This window comes from Molossus molossus, unplaced genomic scaffold, assembly GCF_014108415.1.
Source record: "Molossus molossus isolate mMolMol1 unplaced genomic scaffold, mMolMol1.p scaffold_m16_p_5, whole genome shotgun sequence".
Taxonomy (NCBI): domain Eukaryota; kingdom Metazoa; phylum Chordata; class Mammalia; order Chiroptera; family Molossidae; genus Molossus; species Molossus molossus.
In genome coordinates this window covers 8,603,039-8,625,815 of record NW_023425388.1, presented here as the reverse complement: position 1 = coordinate 8,625,815, position 22,777 = coordinate 8,603,039, and the positions used below count along the sequence as shown (strand labels likewise).

The 22,777-nt window shown below is 51.3% G+C and overlaps 1 protein-coding gene across 1 annotated transcript in view; it reads left to right on the top strand.

Moving 5' to 3' along the window:
- The window catches only part of IGSF5 (immunoglobulin superfamily member 5), a gene marked incomplete at its 5' end in the record, with an annotated part of 34,091 nt that extends 30,681 nt beyond the window's left edge, over positions 1–3,410 (top strand). Inside the window, 2 exons of the mRNA XM_036243623.1 lie at positions 2,010–2,110; positions 3,265–3,410. Of these exons, the coding sequence (XP_036099516.1) occupies positions 2,010–2,110; positions 3,265–3,410 (247 nt within the window). The remainder of the gene's footprint in view (positions 1–2,009; positions 2,111–3,264) is intronic.
- Between the last annotated feature and the right edge of the window lie 19,367 nt (positions 3,411–22,777).

Genomic DNA, 22,777 nt, shown 5'->3' with positions numbered 1-22,777 from the left:
GCCTGCCCGGTGCTGGGGAGAGGCCTTCTGAGGTTGATTTCCGTTTTGTAGGTAAGGAAAGTGAGGGACAGAGAGATTAAGTACTGTGCCCTGCATCTCCTGTCTAGAGAGTGGACGGGTCAGGACGTGAACTAGGCCATTCTGTTCGGGGCCTGGGCCCTGGGCCCTGTCCAGCTCTTGCACTTTGACCTGAGAGCATCTGGCTGGGGAGGGAAGTCGGGCTCACCAAGACCCCCCTCTCCTACTTGCTCCCCCTCCCACTGGCCGACAGTGCTTATGCCAGCTGCTAGCAGACTTCACAGAAAAAAAATCCATATTTTTTCTATAGAATCAATGCATGTTTATTATAGAAAAATTAAAAAACAAAGGTATAAGAAATAGTTTTCAATTTCTCACAATTTATTGTCCAGAAGTAATTGTTTTCTGAGTATGTATGTACTTACACCGGCAGGTTCATCACATAGATACACACATATATATGCATTTTGTGAAATTTGGATTTTAACACGTGTTATTGTATAGCTTGCTCTTCTCAGTTCACATTATTCTGACGATAATTTCTGCTGTACTTGCCTATGGCATTTGTGTTTCTTTTGTTTAATAAAGTATCTTATTGAAATATAATAAGTACCGAAAAGTACACACATTGTAGGTGTGCACCTGCTTAATTGTCACACAGCACATGTGCCTGGGCCTAGACTGCCCACACGCAGAAGGAGGACACCCCCAGCACCCCAACCCCCCTGGGGCCCCCACCAAGTCATTGCCAGTGCCTTCCTCCAAGGTCTCTGACATCTGTCCCACACCTCCAGAGATCAGACTCATATCCACTTCATGTAAATGAAGTCATGTGGTGTGTACTCACTCACGCGGGCCTTCCCGAGCTTCCCACTGCCGGACGACCCCTCCTGCTGGCCTGCATGGAGGGGGATTATTATTCCACAATACATTTCAGGCGATTTGTTTTCCCATTGTATTTAAATGGGGAATTGGGTGGTTTCCAGGTTGCGGACAATGAATTCTGCTGCACTGAGCATTCTAATGTCTTTCGGTGACGTGTGCACCTTGTCCGCTGTGGGTTTGTATCTACGAGTGGAAACTGGGTCGCAAGGCAGACATTGTTCAGCTTCCGATGGTCCTCCACACGGTTTTCTACAGTCGATGTAGCAGGTTTCTCTTCCAGCAGCAGAGCATGGGACTTCTCATCTGCGATCACTTTTCAGGTGGCGTGGGTCCCAGCGCAGAGATGTATTGTGTTTATTGTACTAGCTCCTGATGCTGGGACACCTGGGTTGTTTCTAGGGTCTGCTACCATAACTAGCTCATGAATGAACATTCTTTCAAGTATATCTTTGCACATATCCCAGATTATTTCCCTATAATAAATTCTTAGTGGTCAAGCATGACTATTAAACATTTTTGGATATCCAATGCCAAACTTCCTATCCCTAAGAAGCTGCACCAATTCTTGCTTTATTTGAAAGGTTGTATACTTTTTCTACAAAGAGTCAGATAGTAAGTATTTTTGGTTTTGTGGGCCACATGTTCTCTGTCACAGCTACTCAATCCTGCTTTTTAACATGAAAGCAGCCATAGACAGTATGGAAGCAGACAGGTGTGACTGTGTTTCAATAAAACTTTATTTATAAAAACAAGTGGTGGGCCAGATTTGGCCTGAGGGTTGTAGCTTGTCAACCCTGCTTTATTTGGTCACTGGTTTCTGAGAGTTGAGTACTGACTTGGGAGTGGAGTCCACGGAGCTCTCATGGTAAAGTTCCGTCTCTCCCCATAATGGGAGTGTGTGAACACAAGGAGGCCACGTACACAGCTGTGTGGGTGGCTGTGAGTGTCCATCCTGAGGCTCACCACCCCACCCCCGTGCCAGCGACCCAGCGACCCAGCTGTGGCTTGTGGTAGATTCAATGAGTGCAAATGCTCTGGGCGGAACCGTGGGAACTAAACACCCCTCGCCGGTTAACATTTGGTTTTTAAAAATGATTTAATTCTAGGAAATCTGCAGATGTGAAGACAAACAAAGACCCTTCTGAGCCAGAATTAAAAGGAGGAAATGAAAACTGCACATACAGTTCAGGTGATCTGAGAACCACAGGTGAGTGCCTCTGCAGGCTGTGGGAGCATGTCCGCAGACGCAGCCTAATTGTCGAAGTCTTCTTGAGCATCTCCGTGTCTTACCTTGAGAAGACACAGCCCTCGTGGGGTGACTTCTCAGAAGGCGTGGCCACTGGTAAGAGGCAAGGGTAGGATTTGAACCGAGATCCTTTTTGGTTAATCCTTACCTGAGGATATTTCTTCTCCATTGTTTTTTTTTAGAGTGGGAGGGAGGAAGGGAGAGAGAAACATCGATGTGAGAGAGGTGCATTGATTGGCACCTCCTGCACGACCCTGACAGGGGCCAGGAATCAAACCTGCAGCTGAGGTACATGCCCTTGACCAGGAATCAGACTCATGACTCTCTGGTCTGCAGGCCAATGCTCTAACTTTTGAGCCAAACTGACCAGGGCAACCGATATCTTTTTGTAAGGCAGACAAATTTCCCCTTAGCAGTTGGGGAGGGACACCTGGCCCTGATCAGTGGTCTGACAAAACAGGTTCCATGGAAAGATTCTTAATTGATCGAGTCTTGCTGAGAAGCCTGAACCTCCCCACCCCCAGCACACACACACACACACACACACACACACTGAATTCAGGACTTCATTCTCAGCAACACTATTCTTTTCACTTTGCCATGGCTGCCGCCCATGAACATTCCAAACTGCATGCTTCAGATTTTAAAGACTTCCATGAGGTGTTGACCGTTTACTTTGCTATCTGATCTCAGCTTCTGGCACCATTTCTTGTGAGCAAATATTTGTTCATTAGTGTTTGAATTAAGTAGCTTGACCAGGATCACAGCCCCAGCCAAACCTCTCTGCTCCCTGAGCCCCCCCCACCCCGCCCCGTGTTTGTTTATTTTCGTTGGTCGGCAATTAAAGCTGTGGATTCACCTTATCTCAGCAAGAGACAAACGTGTCAAGAAAGGAATTGATTTTGAGCCTGTTTTTGCCATATTTTTACTCCTTTAGAAAATTTAAGTTCTAAAAGTATATAACCTCAAAGGAACTTTAAAGACAGTCTGTGGATGGTTAAGGGTTATTTTATGCCAGGGGTAGCGTATTAAGCACAAATGCATTGCTCCATAACTCAGAGTTGCTAGACTGTGTAGCTTGGTTTTATCACTCAAATGTCATTCTTCTGTTTCAGACACCCTGTCTCTCCCTTCAAAGTCCTCCAACTCCAACATCCCTGAACGACAGAGCAGTGAGCAACCTCAGCAGGTGATTCAGACTGTTTCCACCCTTTTTGGACTTTTTGGGGGCCATTTGAAAATCCTTGCCTTATGGTTTTAGGTGAATGATGGAAGTGTGGCTCACCTCCAGGTCATCTGATCACCCCGGAGGGAACAGAGCCAGGACATGAGGTGTTGTTGGTCCTTGGTAGCGGGTTTTGGGTGGGGGAAGACCAGAAGCTTCACTGGGGCTTGTAGATCTTGAGGTGTCTGTTAGAATCCCCAGGGAGATGTCCAGCTCGCAGTGGGTTGCAGAAGGTTGGGGTCCTGGGAGATGCATGTGTGTCGATGTTGCTGGTTGTTAGGCCAATGCCGACGGGTGTGTCCTTCTCAAGGACATTTGTTTAGAACAGTTAGGAACCGTGAAGACGCAGCATGTTAATTTTCTGACACAGAGTCAGTGTTGGTTGTCACCCATGAATGAATTAGAGTTTGTATGCAGAAAATACAATTCTTTTCATCCAAAATTATAGTGGGCAGGCTCTGCATCACCAGCACCATTTTCTGACTCGTAGAAATACAACTTTCAATGAGAAGCACCTTTGTACGATCCCATGACGGCATCTCCAGTAAGGATGGGCGTTGTCCCCTTTCGGCTTCTGGAAAAGCGGGACATAGATTGGGTTTCCACCAGCACGTGGGTCAGACGGTCCCAGCTTTGTTCTCGGAGGTGGCGCTGCCCCTGCAGCCCGTCTTGGCGCAGACGGCTGAGTTCTCAGGCTGCAGAGGGATCAGTGCAACCCACACATCCTGCCATGCTGTGTGCCCCGCAGGCCTCCGGGGGAAGGGGGGCTCTCACATGCTCCGCCGTGTGTCAGGAGGGGACCTAGGTGATGCTTTAGTGGCAGCCAAGGTAGCCAGGCGGGAAGATACGAGGGTCTGCGGCACAAAGACGGGCTTGTGTGACACACTGCGAGCTCACGCCGCTCCCTCCGGCCGGTCGGAAACGGAGACGTGCTGGTCTCCCACCAGGGCTGCCCTCGTTGACGCATTTGAGCTGGTGCTGGGAGGGACGGGGGAGAGGTGTGACAGGTCCCCTTTCTAAGGGCCGGTCCCTTGACTCAGAGGTGGCCGGAGGAAGAGAGTCATTGCCAGGCTGTGAAGAATGTTGCCTGTCAACCCCTGCCACCGGACCTGAGTGGGGGTCTTGGGGTGATGAAGGGGCTCCCTCCCACCCGGCACCAAGTGTGGTCACCTAAGGACACATTCAAGCAAACCACTGCTTCCGTGACTTTTCTCTAGTTACCTTGTCACATGTCCTTCCACCAGACGAGCCACCATGCTGGGGTCTGGGGTGGGGGTAGGGGCAGGGAGGAGATTTGGAAGAGGGTCCTATCAGACGATTCCCTTTGAAATATAAATGAGGGAAAAGGGCAACTCTAGATGTGGTTGGAAACAGGAGTGGAGGATGACGTTTGAACTCTGAGTGGATGCTTCTTAAGCTTCAAGTGTTGTTTAGAAGACGCACCGGGAGAGAAATTTAAGAAGTTTCTGCTACTTAAACATGTGCCCAGCTAAATAATCTATTGGTGGAAACAGAACGGGGCCATCCTGCTGGGCCGAGGACTGGGAGCTCACACCTGCGCTTCCCGGAGAGTCTGCGAAGCTCCCGGGGAGCCGGGCGTCTGCCAGGGCTCCGGGTGCTCAGGAGCAGACAGGACGTGAGGGAGGGGGACTGTTTCTGCCTGGGCTAGAAACTTCCAAGGGTGTTCAAACAGCTGGATTTTCTACGCAGAGTGGGGCACTTGCAGTCGGAAGAGTCCACCTTCCACCACGAACCAGGGGGTGCCTTTTCAGGGGCGGGCCCAGGCACTGCGCACCGGCGCCCACTTGGAGAAGCTGCACTCCAGAGGCACCAGGGGCTACGCTTCTCATGCAGCTCTCGAGGGGAAGGGTCAGGCCTAGGAGCATGCTGGCTCCCGTCTGTGCCCTCGGCCCCAAGACTGCATAGTTCTGCACACGGTCAGCCGGCCACTGGAGCGCCTCCTGGTGGCCAAGCCACAGCTTGTAGAAGCAGGTCAAGGTGACCCTTAGAACAGAGGTTCCTTTTAGAACTTCCCCAGGCGAGACCCGCAGCCCTGGTCTAAGTGGCCTTGTTCTTGCTCTGCGGGCGGATCAGGACCTTCTTCAGCACTCACAGGGCCCCCGTGCCAAGACAGTGCCACCTGCGCTTCCTTTCCTAGTAGCCTCTCTCCGTCTGCAGCGAGCCTCGCCCCCTCGAGGGCCCAGCTGGGAGCTCTTCAGAGCCCCTCCTTTGTCCGTTCATCCGGGCCCCCTCGCCGCCTGCCTCTGTGCGAGCCCGTCTGCCACGGAGCCTCCTGCACTGCTGCTGGGGTTCCATGCACGTGGGCCCCACAGGCCCCGAGAGGCGCCCGCGGACTCCTGCCCAAGGAGCTGGCTTCTTGGGGTTCTGGGTTGTCGACCACAGCTCACCCCGTTTTTAGGAAACTCTGCACTAGAGTTTCTGATAGAAATGGGTTTCTTCCACGTAGTCGTATGGGAGGATGAGACGTAGTGGTAAGATTTAAAAAAAAAAAATTTTTTTTTTTATCCTCACCCAAGAACATTTTTGCATCTGTCTTCAGATAGAGCGGGAGGGAGAGCGGGAAGGAGAGAGAGAGAGAAACATCAATGTGAGAGAGACACATCGACGGGTTGCCACCCACACGACCCCAAGCAGAGCTGGGGACAAACTGCAACCGATGTACATGCCCTTAGCGAGAACCGAACTCGGGTCTCTCTGGTCTGCAGGCCGACGCTCTAACCACTGAGTCAAACTGGCCAGGGCTGTAGTTGTAAGACTTATTGCAATAGAAATAAAAGGCTGCCCCCCGGTTCCCGGTGTCTCATCCCTGTCTGTTCCGCTGGGAAAGAAGCCCACCCCTGTCTTCATCAAGCCCAGAAGGAGGACTCGGGTCCAGAAATTCTGTGCCATTGTTTCAGTCCATGCCAGAGCTCAGTGCAGCTCAGGCTCTGTCCTGGTCCGCTGCCTCGGTCCCTGTTCCTGCTGCGCTCCGGGTGCTGCACTGTGGTCCCCAGGCCTGCGCTGGGACCTGGGCTCGCAAGTGGCTGCCGCAGGGAGACTGCAAGGGACAGGCGTGTGTGTGACTGAGAGCGGCCTTTGATAAGCTTCAGTGATGTTATCTCGGGCTTTCAAACTGACCAATCTCTTTCCCCACCCTTTGTGGGCTCGTGCTGGGCCCTCCCTGTGACCAATCCATTTCCTCCATCTTCCGGGATCCAATTCCATCCCTTGCCCAGGTTAGACACCTCCCCTTCGTAGTCTGAGTCTTAGCGCCTACTGTGCATGGCCCAGCAGGGGGACTTCTGTTGTTATTCCTCCCTCGGAAATCCCAGTGAGGTGATGACCCTCCCTGCCCCTGAGGGGACGAGGTCCTGAGGGTGGGGGTGCCGTGGTCGCCTGGGGGGCCTATGAATGCTGCACCTTCCTGGAGAAGCAGGCTTACTGTCCCGTTCAGCTCCTTAGATGTGCTCCGTTCCCTTAGAGCTACTGAGTAGCTGCTCAGGTGAACAGTAGGGTCGGGCCCTGGAAAACCCGTAGATTCAACAGAGAGATCTCAAGCTCCATTCAGTGCGAGGCAAGGGGTCTCCCCATCCTCGTCCCTGTGGAGCTGGTTGGGTCAGAGGCACGTCCTATCTGTGGGGACAGCAGCTAAAGCTCCCACTTCATGGTGCTAGGTCTCAGAGCAGGGTGACCTTGGCTTCGTCACCAGTACAGCGAGGGCCACGCACTGTGTGTTCTGTGTGCACCTGGCTTGCCTGCCTGCTCCACCCGTGGTCTTGCTGGCTCGAGGCATTTCCAGAAGGTCTTCACTGACGGGGGCCGCTGACCGCCCACAGTCAGCACAGTGCTCCTGGCGGCTCCCTGAACAGTGCTCCCTGAAGCGGGGCATGGCTTCGATGCCCTGCTCTGCTGTCACAAGCCCCGTGACACAAGGAGCGTGTGTGCATGTCGACGTGATCCCTTTGCTGACCGCCACAGCCCAGTCATGACAAGAAAGATTAGACCGGCGGAGACGAGGCCGCATGAAAATAGCGTTAGGGTTTTTGGGTCGCTGAAGAAACGTCGATCATTCCATGTCAAGTGGCCGTTTCATTCCCTGGTGGTCTTGGGTACTTTGGTTTTCTTCAAGGGTTTCCTGTTCAGACATGATGCAAGGAAGGGGAACGCTGAAAAGCTAGGTGCTGCCAAAGGGAATCCTCTGGGCGGCCTCTGGGAGGCTCCGCCTCCTGGTCCCCCCCCCCTCCGTGGGCCCCTGGCGGGGCGGAGTCGGGGAGGCAGCCTGAGGATCTGTGTTTAGGGAGACCCGTGGTGGTTCTGGTAGGTGACTGGGTGTGAGGGTTATTGGTTCCCTTACAGCAAGGTGGAGGTAGGGGGCTGTTGAGATGGACAGTGGGACGTCGTCAGTGATCAACTTGTCTACCTTGTCATTCACATGGCCCAGTGATTAAAGGCGTACACGACACCTGTGCCACTTACCGAGGGAGGGGTGGATGGGCTGTCTCTTGCTGGAGCCCCGTGGACTGCTCTGCAAGGAGAGGAGAGTGCAGGCCCTGGGGACGGGACCACGCCGGCTCAGGGCTGAGCATGGGGCTCCAGGGGGTGGGGGCAGCAGCCTTCCTGGGCTGCCCTCACCCTTGCCTTCCCGTCCTACCCAGCATGCCACACGCCGGTGTCCACACCCCAGGCTGCAGCCAGCCTCCGCGGCCGCGTCTCATCACGCGCCACCAGGCGTGGTTTTACTTACACCCTACACTCAACAGTTACTGAAACAGGAGTCTGGGGTTTCGATGCTGCAGGAATGGGGAGAAAACCCCCTTGCTCTGCACAGCCTCCCGTAGCTCTTGCTCCTCTGACACTGTTTCCGTGAAGGCCCAGAACACTGGAGGCCGCCACGGGGACGATCTAGATGGGATTTTGTGGGGAGCCTCTTTTTTGGGCTCCCTGGTTCTGCCAATGCTTTCAGTCCTTAGAAAACTGCAGAAGGGGTGAGGGCTTGTCTCCGGGAAAGTGTCCCTGGGGACAGGTTATGGTGCTGGAGGTGTGACTGCAGAGAGCAGCCACCTGGTCTGAAGCGAAGGGGCCGGTGGCTGGCGTAGGTCAGGCCCGTCGGGTGACGCTGGGCAGAGGCACCTGCTGGCTGCCTGGCGGTCCCTCCCTTGCTCACCTTACCTCGCTCCCTGGCCGGGGCTCCAGGACGGGGCATTGCTTATCAGAGGCCGAGAGAGGGAGCAGTCCTTGCTTCTGCCACCAAGTGGCTGAGAATGGGACCCACACAAGGCTTCCCGCCCATGGAGGTGCACCTTCCACCCAGGACACGTTCAGTGGGGTGCCCGTGGCTTGGCAGTGGTTCTCGGTAGTGGGAGGCTCTGAGGGTGCTTGTTCGAGTGCAGCCTGATCCTCTTCCAGACTTTCTGGGTCAGAGTCTCTGGGAAATTGGGCCAGAGAACGAGTATTTTTACCACATGCCCCACGGGTGATCTGCTTGGAGGAAAATATGTTGTGGCTGAGCATGAAGACATGACAGATGGGTATAGCCTTGATTCTAGGGAAATGTTGTCTCGTAGATCTGGGCGTTTTCCTGTGACCGTTTGGAATGACTTGGATTTCACGAGCCCGCGGCCCTGAGCTGGCCGCCGGGCACAGGGAGCGCCGGCCGCCGGGCACAGGGAGCGCCGGCCGCCGGGCACAGGGAGGGCCGGCCGCCGGGCACAGGGAGGGCCAGCTGCTGGGCACAGGGAGTGCCGGCCGCCGGGCACAGGGAGGGCTTGCAATGCTTGTGGGGCTGTGACGAGGTCCAGTGCAGAAGTCTTGACACTGTCCTTGGGAACACGTTTCCAAGCCTTCTGTGTTTTGGGTGGGTCCTAAGGGATCTGCATTCATATGAATGAAAGAAACAGGAGACCCTGGATCATGCATTACATTGTAGGAAGGGCTAGAAGGAGAAAAAGAAACTGATTTTCAAAACTGACACTTTACTATCCTGATTGTTTCTATTCTGACTCAATTGATGGTCATAGCACTGACATCGTTTTCCAACAAGAGTTTCTGTTGGTCAAGTACAGAGAACTCAGGTGTAGCCTCCCATGAAGCACATCACGACAAAACTAACGAGTACAGCTAGAAACTTACTACAGATGATAGCCATAGGAAGGGCAGCACCTTCTATTTTGATCTGAAGCCATGGTGTTTGAAAATGTGTTTCATCTTGATGAATATTTGAAACAAACAACCCCCCTTCCCCCACCTCTTCTTTCCAGGCCTCAATTCGCAGTCGGTTTATTTTTCTGGTTATTTTAGGCAACTGTGTGTCTTTCTCTCCCACGTCTGTTGGTTCTGGGGGATGAGCATAGGGACCACCTGGAGCCGGGTCTTCCCTGTCGGTCACTCTCCTACCGAGATCAACCTAGATAAACTCCCGATACATTTAGGAAGCAGCGATGCGTTTGTGCAACTCGACCGTGAAAACAAAGGGCGAACGACAGGAGCAATGATCTCAGGCACAGTCACAGCAAAGCAGGCCTCTGACAGCACGTTGCTGAGGGAGTCCCATCAGCTCTCCTGTCTGTGAGACCGGGAGTCAGTAAATTAAGACCAGGGGCCAGAGTGATTCTATCCTCGAGACTTACTGCCACTCTGTCGCCACATCCATCATTTATGGGGCCCAGTTACATTATTTATGGTGTTAAGTGCAGCCACGGTGCCCTGGAATCTGAGCTGGCATCCTCAGGACTGGCAAGCGAGCAGGTAGCATGTGTTTCAATGTGGAGATACTCTTAGCAGGCCCCCCTTCTGGAGGAGATACTCTTAGCAGGGTTGCTTGGGACTGCACCTCAGAAACAGATGGGCGGAGACTTCCCCATAGAAGCCAGATGGGTGATCTGCTGTCAGCCCTTCAGTGTTACCCCTCTCCGTTGGAAGTACTGTGTGTTACTAGGGTTAGAAACATTGTATGTTTTCACGCACAAGCTAGAATTTCCGTAGGAAAATTGAAATCGAAACAATGCATCTTTGCAGTCATTGGCCTGCATACCAACGCACTTCTTTGAGTTGGATTGCTCTTTAGGTCCTGAACTCCAGGGACTTCTAGAGTGTGTGTTATTGAAAGTACGTAAGTTAAGGAAAGGCATATGTTAACATTGGTGTTCCTCTCTGCACCCTCATTTTATCTTATTGGACGAGTGGAGTTTCCCTCTTAAGTGTGCTTTGTCCAGTGATCTCAACCTATTTCATCAACTTTTTTCCCCTCTGTTGCCAGGGACCTGCTCACCCTCTGCCCTTCCCCAGAAGTCGCTCATACATTTCCAGTCCCAGGGTGATCAAGAAAGTTACGTTAGTATGACTTGCATCCCAACGAGGTCAGCTTTGCTCTCCGTTGCCCCAAGACCCCGCCCAGCCAGCGTTACTGGAAGAAGCGATGTGGGAATCATCGAGATGGTTGTTTTACAGTGAGAGAAGGAATCGATTTTCCCAATTTCCAAAGTAGAATTTAACTTTTAACGGGCTTCAAGATTTCAGTGGATTCCATAACGTTACAAAGTAAAAGCTGCAAATTAATCACAATAATGTTTCCCATCCCTGCTTGCTGATCCAATAAATGGTAGATAAATCCATATCCTACATATCTTTAAACATGGTTTTATTATTTTATATTATATAAAGATTATATTTATGTATGTGTAACATGTGGGCATTATTGCATAGCATCAGTGAAAAGAGAGGATGGAATCTAGGATCTGTCAGACATCTAAAATTGCCTGGAAAACCCGAATTTCTAGGTTAAAAATAAGATGGAATTCTGAAGCTGTTGGCGCACCTGGTGCAATGCCTCATTGTTGGGTATTTACATGAAGACATTCATTTTCATCTGCCTCCCGATCGGGCTGCTTTCCCGTCCTCGTGACTCAGATGCAGACTGTGCTTTGTCAGGGGGTAGCTCCCACGTCACAGACGCCACGAGGAAACCGGAAGTAGGGGATATATTCTTTCATAAATAAAAGAGAAAATACCAATGAGCTTGTGTTTGCCTCTCTTCACTCCTCACATCTAGGTGGTGGTTTACAGAATCATAGTGTTTAGGAATCAAGCACTTTTTTTTAATTGAAAAAATCTTTAACATCAACAAATAGTGATTTAAAACTACACTTTTTGTCATTGTCTTGTTATTTTTTTTTAATAGTTCTTTTTTTTTTTTTTTTTGGTTTAGGATCCAGTCTGGGTTCATACATTGTATTTGATTACTGTATCTCTTAAGTCTCTTTTATTTTATTTTTCACTTATAGTTGACATACAATATTATATTAGTTTCAGGTGTTCAACCCAGTGGTTAGACAGTTATATATCTAACCAAGTGATTTCCCAATAAGTCTAGTACCCACCTGGCACCACACTGAGTTATTACAGCATTATAATATGTCGTATTTTACTTCCTTGCAACTCTTTCTGTTACGTGCAGTTTGTACTTCTCAATCCTTTTCACCTTTTTTCTCCCATCCCCAGGAATCAAGCATTTTCCAAGAAGCAAAAACAATTGGCTGTAAAAACAAAATCACATCTTCTTGCTAGTCTTTGACTATTGTGCATTTGCCCATTCAAAGTTAATGTAAGTGTGGTTACTGAGAATGAAATCACTGTCTCTTCCAAACATATTTTGTTTTCATGTAGACCTTCTCCGTGCATTTCACCATCCACGCCATCCCGTTATATTTCACCAGGAGGTGGGCTTGTTCTTTGGCTTAGCTCTGCACTGGTTGGTGCAGACTTCCATGACGTTGGTAATTAGCAACTCCTCCGAGCACGCCTCATACCCTACCTGCTATTGCCAGAGTAGAATTTGACTTTTAAAATGTATTAAGAGTTTAGTGAATTTCTTCAAGTTACTTAGTGAAAGTCGCAAATTCATCACCATAATGTTTCTCATTGCTCAACACTCCTGCTTGTTGGTCCATTAAATGGTAAATAAGTCTATACACAACCATGATTTTTAAACTACTTTTATGATCTTAAATCACATTGGGTTTTTACTATATACCCCTCCTATGAATCAGCAGCTAACTCAAGGGGGTATTTGCTGGTACATTGGGCTGTGGCAGGAACCCTACCCATTCTGATTGGTTGGTGCCCATACAATGTCTATTCTGATTGGTTGGTGCCCATACACCATCTTTTCTGATCACATGGTGTACACGCCTTACTGGTGGTCAAATAGTTTGAATATCACCATGGTTTGGAGGATCCTGAGCAAAATATCATCTCTTTTAAGGCTGTAACCCTAAAGTGAGGGGATTGGCTATCTCTTTTCTTTGAAATAGAACTAATATGCAAACTTTCAAAACTTGTTACTATTTCACATTCCCACAAGTCCATTTTATAAAAAAAAAATTGCCAATGCATCTGCTTAAAAATGAGCCTCTTGTTCATGGCAATAATTCTCTCCTCCCTGACAGTGAGATTCTGTCTGCCACCACTGTCTTTGAATGGGTACAAGGCAAGGAGAACGGTAAGAAGGTTAGCAGACCCGTTGGGCAGAGCTGTTCAATGACTGACCTTCACATTCTTCACTGAATAAGTTACTCCCCTCGGCTACCAGAGAATCCAGATCCCAGGACAAGGCAAATGTCTGGACACTTATGCCTTTTGTAACCTTTACAGAATTTGGCATTCTGTAGGTGTTCAGGAAATATTGGTATCTAACAGGTCAATATTGAGAAAGGCAGTAGATTAAATTATAACAAATATTTGCCATCTGCCGGCTATCGAAATCCTATTTCTGTGTTTATTTTAGGAGTTGGGGATGGGGTTGCATGCAGAATATAACTGAACTTCAAGGTCTGAACTCAGGAGCACAAGGCCAAATGATTTTCACAGAAACTTCTCCAATTGAGTATGTGTCTATTGAATCACTCTTAGAATATCTTTACGTTTATCAGACTGTGGGGAGCTTTCCTGTGTCACCAGTGAACGGGGGTTTCAGAGTAGCTTATTCCAGGAACAAGTTTCTCAAGGGGATCCCGGCCAGTTTTTATTTCACAAGAGGTAGGTATGTTATTTGAACATGTCTCTCAAGAGCTGCAGGGTCCAATACCATAGCCACCATGTGGCTTTTCATTTTTAAAGGATTTGAAGTTAAATAAAATGTAAGCTTCATTTTCTCAGTTGCACTAACCACATGTCAAGTGTTCAATGGCCGTGTTGGCCACTGGCTACCGTATCGGCCAGCGCAGAGGGGCAGGTTTCATGTCGGCAGACAGTTCTATTGACCGTGCCGACCTAGAGCCAGTACTTGGAAATGACCCTCCTGTGTCCAGGATGGACTCTTACACAAACACGCCATCCATGTTTCCTCTTGGTGCTATGTCTGTGCATTTGCCAGTGTTCAGCACCCTGCAAACAGCTTGCAACAGAAAGTGGTGTTTTGCTGACATGGAAAATTCATCTCACTTCTGCAGAGAGCTGACGTGGGCTCAGGGGGATGGGCGAGAGGAGTCAGGCCCTCCAAACGCCATGGCCAAGGGTGTTTCTCAGAAAGATAGATACGGCTCTCTGCTAATGAATCGAATGAATGGCTGATGAGGCTGCTGTTATTTAAGCAAACATCCCTCAAAGCCCCGCATCATCAAATCCTAGCCAGGGAGACCGCACTTGCCTGCCCTTCTTGGGGTCTTGGACCTGGTTACTTGGTCGGATTCTGAGCCTGCCCCATGCACGCAGGGATTTTCCACAGTTTGCCTAGAGGAGGTCTCCCGAGGCAATGTCAACGCGTGGAAGATATAACTGGAGAACTCCAGTAAAGTTCCTTCCTTTGCTCTGTGTGGCCCCGACCTCGGAAAACCACAGGGGCCTTAGAGTTGGGCTGCCCGTTTCGAGGCGTTTGAGGACCTGAAAGGTGAATGGATGCTGCAGGGAGACGCTGTCAGAGTGTGAAACCTGCCACTTACACGCTGACGATATCCTCGGGGAAACTCTCCCTCCTGCAGAAAGAGGGAACGAGTCCTCTCTGCAGGTTCAGAGATGAGAGAAAGAGGTGAGAGGCAAGGCAGCAAGGACGGGCCAGGGGCCGCGATAGGAAGGGCAGACGGGTGGGTGGCCCCCCAGGCCTAGGGCAGGACCGTGGGTCTGAGGAGTTGTTGCCATCCGTTCAGCTGATGGACAGGCAGAGGGGCTAGAGCGGTAAGCAGTGATGTCCGTATGGATAGGGGGGATGGAATATGGATGTGAAGGGAAAGGGAGAAGAGACCCTGCCGGGAGGATCTGGTAAAATTTAGGAAACAGAAACCCAGGAATGAAAAACGTGTCTGTAAAGTCACAGGGAAAGATGATTTGCCTGGTAGTGTTCCACTTTTCCTTTCCCTACGAACGAATCCAGAACGAATCCATTGACCTGGGAGGCTGGCTGGAGGAAAGGAATTTGAATTTGAGTAGGTCATGTCTTCAATGACACATTAGTAGAACAAAGGGATTGGATGATGGACCCCGAAAATCCCTCTGGCACTTACCTTGGTAGAGATGATCTCACACACACACACACACACACTCACACACACACTCACACACACTCACACACACTCACACTCACACACACTCACACTCACACACTCACACTCACACACACACTCACACACTCACACTCACACTCACACCCCTGCCTGTCCTCATCTGTCAAGGCCCCGCTATTAGGACGAGGCTGCACCCGTGTCCCTGCGGCCCTGGGAGAGAGCCGCGCTCTGCAGAGGTAAATCTTTAATTCTCCCCCAGCACGGACTGTGAATCATGTCACGGCTACGGCCTCAGGAGTGGGGGTGGGGTTCACGCTCCAGTATTCACGAAGCCTGTGCGCCCACCTCTCAGCCTGACCTGGACGAGACCCTGGGTTCGAGGCAGCGGGCTGGGTTCTGAGCTGCAAGCAACCCCTCAATCGTCTTCCCTCTTTTGTTGGGTGCACCCTGTAATTTCTGAAATACCACACGATTCTGACCCCCTGGCTGGTGGGGGGTCTGTGAGAATTGCTGCCTGACCGCTGCTGGAGACCTGCCTGCCCGGCTACCACACGCCAGGTTAACAGCGCAGGAGGCCCGCACCCTTCCATGCAGTCTGCGGGGCATGGAGCGCGGAACGAGCTGACCGCACCGCTTCTCAGAAACCCGGAGGAGGTGCGCCGTCTCACAGGGCGACAACTGGGGAGCCACTGGTAATATTATGCTTTAATTTCATGGCTAATAAAGTCCGAGGAAGTTCAAATAATAGCAAATCATCATCTAAATCAAAAACTAATTAAAAAAATTACAGTTGATGTAGCTTTTCTTTTTTTCTCAAAAAATGCAAATTGGACTTTTTAGGTGAAGTGTAGTCAGCCCGAGGCTGGTGTCGTGGCGATAGCAGGTGATGGAAGATTCGCCCGGTGTGTGTGCGCGTGCGTCTGCATGTGCCGTCTGTGTGTGTGTGGGCACGCATGCGTGTGTGTGTGCATGTGTGTGAAGAACTAGGGAAGGGAGAGACATCTGTCTCACGTCTACCACAGGGGTCGGCAAACCGAAGCCCATGAGCCAAGTGCATCCTGCAGCGTATTTCTTTTTCCTTCATCCAAGGATATTTTTCTACTTATTATCAGATAGAGTAGGAGGGAGGGAGAGAGAGACAGAGAGAAACATCGATGTGACAGAGCCACCTCAGCCGGTTGCCTCCTGCATGACTCTAGCAGGGCCTGGAACAAACCACAATTGAGGTACGTGCCCTTGTCTGGGAATCGAACCCGCAACCCATTGGTTTGCTGGCTGACGCTCTAACCGCTGGGCCAAACCGGCCAGGGCTGCTGCTTATCTTTAAGTGGCCCACAGACTAAGCATGGTTTTTTACATTTTTAAGTGGTTGGAAAAAAATCAAAAGAAGAATATTTCATGATGTGAAAGTGATGTGAAATTCCCACCCCAGTGTCCACCGTGACGTTGCGGTGGAACCCAGCCGGGGGTGTTTCGCCTGTGGCCACTTTCACGCCCCCGTGGCGGGGCTGAGCGGCTGTGGCAGAGTCTGCGTGACCCACAGAGCCTAAACCATCACCTCTGGCCCGTCACAGAAAAGGCGCGACTCCGGCCTCCCGCGCACAGGCGGTGCCGGGGCCGGTTTCACGGAATCCTCACAGCCTGTGTGCTCTTTCCTCCACTGTGCCCACGAGCAGGGTGAAGCCATGAGCCTGTGGTCACAGAGCGACACGCAGGTGTCTGAGCCCAGGTCTTTCTGACTCTGAAGCTGGGGCGCCACCTGCTCTCTGCGCTGGCTGACATCGTCCTGGCTCTCCACCGCTCTCAGGATAAAATCTAAAACGGTGTCCTGGCCACGAGGCCCGGCGGGGTCAGCCCTGGGACCTCCCTGGCCGTGGCTACTCTCCATGAGCCACACTCCAGTCGCCACAGTGCAGAGATGTCCGCAGGGGTCCGCGGGCCTTGCACACGCTTTGAACACACCCTTCTTTTCATTTTGTTGAACTCAAGCCGATCCTTTGGACTGGGCTTGGTGAGGCCATTTGGATGGTTTCATATTAGGTCAATGAGCTCCTCCTCCCTCTCTGGTTCTGGGTGGGAGGTGGACACAGAGAAATACGGCCAGGTTCACGGGGCCGAGGCTGACCCGCCGCTGCCTCGCTGGGTGGGCTGCCCGGGGGGGCGGGGACGCCAGGGAGGCCAGCTCAGCGGGGACCGCTCCGGCTCTCTGGTCCTGGGCAGGTGCGCTGGGCTCTGTGGGGAGGGAGCCAGCTTCGGCAGGCCCCCGGGTCTCGGGGGTCAGGCAAGCTGAGAGGGGGGTGGGAATCCTGTTTTTCTTCTCAGGTCCAAGTCTGTGTCTCTCTGACTTGCGTTTCACGTGCAGTTCTTCTTGGCGACTGTAGGGCCATCCCAGACGCAGGGGAAGCTGCTCCTCCCTCCTCAGTCCCTGGCTGGTGCCCCATTCCTGCCCTCTCACGTCCCCTTCCGGGGTTCACCTCCCAGCGTCTCCTGTGATTAGGCGACACTGACTCCCTACAGTGGCCATTGCTTTCGGTCGCTCGGAGAATGCCGCTCCCGCTGGCACGCGGACTCCCTTCCTCGTGGTGTGCGCCTCCACCATATTAAGATGTCAGAATGAATCGGGCCTACTTTCCCCGCAGGTCCGTGGTGGGGGGGCTCCACGTCCACCCCATCCCGTGGCCCCGGACGGCTTCCACCGTGGTGGGCACATACCGCGCGTCAGTGAGCATCGTAGAACGAGTGATTTCTCCCGAAGGCAGCGAGGAGACGTACAGTGCCACCGCTCCTGGGCAGTCGGTCGCTGTTTTCAGAATCTCCAGGAGGTCGAGGCCCCTTTCCACGCCTCGGTGCCCTGGTCCTGCGGCATCTCAAGCTGAAGGACGCAAGCACCCACCTGCAGCTGACAGATGCTTCTTGAAGGGAACCACCACGTTTTGGGGGGCTGGGGGTTGGTCACTGTAGAGTTGTAATTTTCCTCTTTGGGGGCTGGGGGCTGCCAGAAGCCTGAGGTAGAAGAAATAGCCTAGAAAGAAGCCACTGGGCTCGTTGCCGACTTGCTGTGTGACTTTAGGGATGCCCCCCGACTCCTCTGAGCCATTGCCTCTTTGGTGAAAGTGGGGCTCTTCTCCCAGTGGGTGTGGGTGGTGCATGACTTTCTTAGTGATTGACAGGTGGTAGTGGCTCTCAGCGGAGGTCAGGTTCCTAGATGTCCTACAATACCCGGGAAAAGCCTGCCAAACCGTCCATGTCCCATCAGACATGCATGGAAGGGATCCATCTTGTCGTCTGCACCTATCTTTCACTATAAATATTTTACAATAATACAAAGTAAAACATATCTGTCATGCGTGTAAGGTGCATCAAATGTCCCATGACTGCTACGACCTTGAAAACGAGGGGGCGAGTAATGTTGGACTGTGAGACGCTTCATCAACACTTGTTTGCCATTTTGCAAAAAATCTGCATCAGCCGCGGCCCTGCCACGCGCAGTGTTGAGCGGCTCACGTGACACGCGCGACCCACTTGGATTCAGAGCTGTCGTGTTCCCGGCGCATGTGAACGTCCATTCGGGGTCCTCCCAGGCCTGCTGGTGGAGTCCTACCGAGCTCTGTGTTTGTGGTCGGATACACGACTTCCCTTTTATGTCACCTGTATATCATCTACAGGGCATTATGCTGGAGTTTCCGTCTTGAAATCTAGGAATACAGGTAAGTTATGTTATCCACGAATTTCATTTTAGAGCAGTAACATGGGCAGTGCACAATAGTTATTGGCAACAGTGTTGCACTTGAAAGGGTCTGAGCCTTCCTTCTATCTGCCTGTGAATGTCCTTTTTGCTTTGAAATATCCCTGCGTTTGCCCCATTCCGGCCACATTTGACTTATAAAAGGTGTGGCAGAGGCAAGAGAGAATCCTCAAATGAGCACGTTTAGGTATCAGTTTCTTCTCTTTCCATCCGTCGGCCCTCTTAGCTGCGTGCTTACGTATTTCTTGAAAATGTCTGAGCGAGTGGTGGGTGACGCCGAGCTTCAGGGGTTCAGGGGGATCGGTGCTGCCTGTGCCTGGCACTGTCTTGTTTGCAGAAGGCTGTTCTGCTGGTGCTGAGCGGACACGCAGCGAGCTTCCCCTGAACCCCGAGCGTGACTCCCGCTCTTCCTGGGATGGAGAAAGCTGGGATGGCATCCCTGGGACTTCAATGAGAAAAAGCCAGAGAAACCACAGAATCAGTGGCTTTTCCTGAATCCATCAGTTAGAGGGTGATCGAGTAGCCTGAAAGCTAAGGAGGAGAGACCCTCCCCCCGGAAAAGGCAGGACACAAGCCCTTTGGCAGGATAGGAAGAAGTCACCTCTGCCATAAATCAGCTAAAATTTTAACAAATTGCCATAGGTCTAGTGTGACGAGCGTGGCAGCAGAGACCCTGGGAATTCACACTCACTCCCAGACCCTGTTCCATGGGCCTCCACTTGGTTTCCTCCGGAAAGGTTGGGTGGGGCTCGAGAAGCTTCGGTGGTGGAGGCCTGCGGACCCTGCGCTACTGGGTTCCACTGCAGGGGGAGAAGGGAGAGGCAGGAGGCCCCGCCGGGAGGCCAGACCCTACCCTCAGAGCCACAGCCTCGAGCTGCTGGGAGGGGAGTGAGATTCTCAGCGCCCGAGGGCCAGGTCCAGACCCTGTTTCTGCGGAAAGGCGAGCAGCTTATCGAGAAGTGTCTGCACATAGTAGAGTCCATCTGGCTCGGCCGGTGTGGCTCAGGGGTGGAGCATCGACCCCTGCACCGAGAGGTCGCCGGTTCGATTCCCGGTCAGGGCACGTGCCCAGGTTGTGGGCTTGATCCCCAGTGAGGGGCGTGCAGGAGGCGGCCAATCGATGTCCTCTCTCATCAATGTTTCTATCTCTCTCTCCCTCTCCCTTCCTCTCTCTCTAAAATCAATAAAGAAAAAAAAAATTAAAAAAGAAATCCATCTGTCCCTTTTCTGGCTATTTACATAAACTTCTCTATGTCTACTCCTTCAGAATGGACTTTTGTGTCATTTTAAATGCTGTATATTAAAACACCCTCACACACACCCAGAATAATGTTTAACCAAGTACCTGGGCTCCCTGAGGCCCAGGCTGGTTAACACACACAATTCGTCATCACATCACACCGACTTGTCACAGGCCTCAGCTTCTGATGGCTTCTCCTTGTTTATGAAGGTTCGGACACTCAGGTCATTCTTGTTATCTGGGGAAATGCAGAGAAAATATTTTTATGCTTCTGCACAGAATTGTCTGAGAGTATTTTATTGAAACGGGGCTAAAGGAACAAGCCTTGGAAGTTAGAAGGTGGTTAGATAGTGGGAGACTTCCCAGAGACTTACCTCCCTGGAAGTGTGTGTTTAAATTTCAAGGTGGGGCCCCGGCCAGTTTGGCTTAGCAGTTGGAGCACTGGCCCTTGGACCAGAGTCCCGGGTTCGGTTCCTGCTAAGGGCATGCACCTCAGTTGCAGTTTGTCCTTGGCCCCGGTTGGGGTTGTGTGGGTGGCAACCACTCGATGCGTCTCTCTCATATTGATGTTTCTCTCTGTCTCTTCCTCCCTCCCTCACGTTCTATCTGAAGATAAATGCAAAAAAAAAAAAAATTTTTTTTTTTTTTTTTTAAGGTGGGAATGAGACATGGGGATGAGACCTGGGACCATCTCATATCCATGGGTTTTAAATCTGAAAACACTAATCTTCTCTTTCTCTTAATGTCATTTATTTACATTCCAAAGGGTATAAACCAGGATCTTTTCCAAGGAGAATTTGTTTGCACTAGCGAGTGACAAAGATTCTTTGCTCGACCAAACTAGTCAGGCTCTTGAACCTTCTCTTAGGTCCATTTGTACACGTCTTTGAAAAAAATCTATTTTTAGCAAGAACCTTGCCAAGTCAGTTTAATCAAAACCCCACACCCTTGATATCTGATCACCTCCCATCTCTGATTGGGTTCCTCATCCTCCATCCTCCATCCCCAGATGCTGTCCGGTCACCCCAGCTGCCCGGTCACCCCAGCCTACCTTCAGCAAGGATCCCGTTAGGTCGGTTTAGCCAGAACCCTCTGACCCCTGAAATTTCCTCTCAGGAATTTTCCGTCCACTGACCCTACTCTGCTCCTTGACTGTAATTTTCACTCGCTCATGCTTTATTTGGAATTGAACTTGGTTTTACACTGAGATCTCTTTTCCTCTATTGTAATCATTCTGAATGCAATCTATTTTTACCACTTCAACTACTGTCTAACTCTGCAGATACGTTTTATTTTCCTTTTTCCAAAAGAAAGGAGAGCCGGGAGCCACACTGTGTAAGCACCCAGATTTGTATTGTAATATGCAGGCCACGGTATGTGCAGGGTGCTATCGTTTTCATTGCATCGTGCCAGGGCCAAGCACTGGGGTGCGGGGAAAGGGCCCGGTTATTGTAAGTAATCATTACTCCGTCCTGGCTCTGGAGACTCATGTCTACCTTCAGTTTAACGTAAACACGTATGAATACCGAACACGTGACATCGTCTTCCACACTGCCCTTGGCATTCTGGCTGGTTCAACGCCCGGATCAACCACCACCTTTGGCTGCCTCATTCCCTCACGTCCTCGCTGCTCACACGGCTTTTCTCTACGTCACCTCAGCAGCCATCCTTGGGTCCTTTATCAGGCCTCCCGCATTTCAGTTCTCAACACAACCCTTCGACTCCTCACTTCTTACCCTCGCTTCCTCCGGCCCCTCCCCGTCGGTCCACCCTGGGACTACGGCTGTGTTAACCCTCTCTCGCTGCTCATCAAGCCCGTGTGTGGCGCTTGCTTTCTCAAATCAGTGGAGACTTCATGGCGTTTAAATATCACGAATCCCTTGCGAACACTTTCAGCTCCTTCGCCCCTTCTGACTTTGCTGGCGAAACTCCAGGCTTGGCCGCAGTGGTTTCCTGACTATTTTACACCGGCTTCCAAGCAGCCGAGTGTGGCTGGAGACGGTGGCCACCAGTGCCGACGGGTCCGCTGCGCGTTCATGACGCCACCTCACGCACCTCCTCAGCCCTGCCCAGCTGTCCTGCTACTTTCTCTACTCGTGTTTTTCCTCTCATACCCAGAGATTGTTATTTTATACTGTCTCCTATCTCTTTGCCACTGCCAGGACGCTTCTGGCAGTCAGTATCAGTCAGCTTTTGCTGTGTAACAAGCAAGTACAAAACCCCAGTGGCATCTGACAGTAAGAATTTGTGATCGTGCTTACAGGTATGTGGATCAGCCAGGGTCGCTTGGTGCGTGTGTCTCTCACTATTCTGGTGCCCGCTGGTGGTCAGGGGCCCATTCTTTGCATGGTATTGGCAGAAGCAGAGACCAGCCCCAGCCCAGGGCCAGGTCATTTTAATTCTCTGTCCACTTCACATTCCATTGGCCAAAATAAGTCACGAGGCTAAGCCCCTCTTCAACGTGGTGGGAAAGTCTACTCCTCAGACACAGACGGTGGGGGAAGGGAGGAGTATTTGCTGAATAGTAGCCACTCCCAATTGATGATCTTGTTTTATTTCAATCAAAACTATCTTCTCTCTTATGGTAAGAGGCCTGCTGTGTCCATGACCACCCCTGCCCCCTAGCGTGCCCTGGATCCTGGCTCCTCTGGCTAATCCACTTAACTTCCTCCACTACCAGTTCTTCCTTCTCTATGGGTTGTTCCCATCAGTGAGCATGCTGCACCATCTCCCACACCCAGACGTTGTCATCCCTCTGTCACCAACCCATCTGTCATTCTTTACCACAAAACCCCTCAGAAAGCTTCTCCAAATCAAAGTTCCTACTATGTCACCTCCCAGTTCCAAACAAGCTTTCATCCTCTACATGAAGATCATGCTGATCTTGGTGATCAAGGTCACCAAGAGCTGACATCTTGTCAAATTC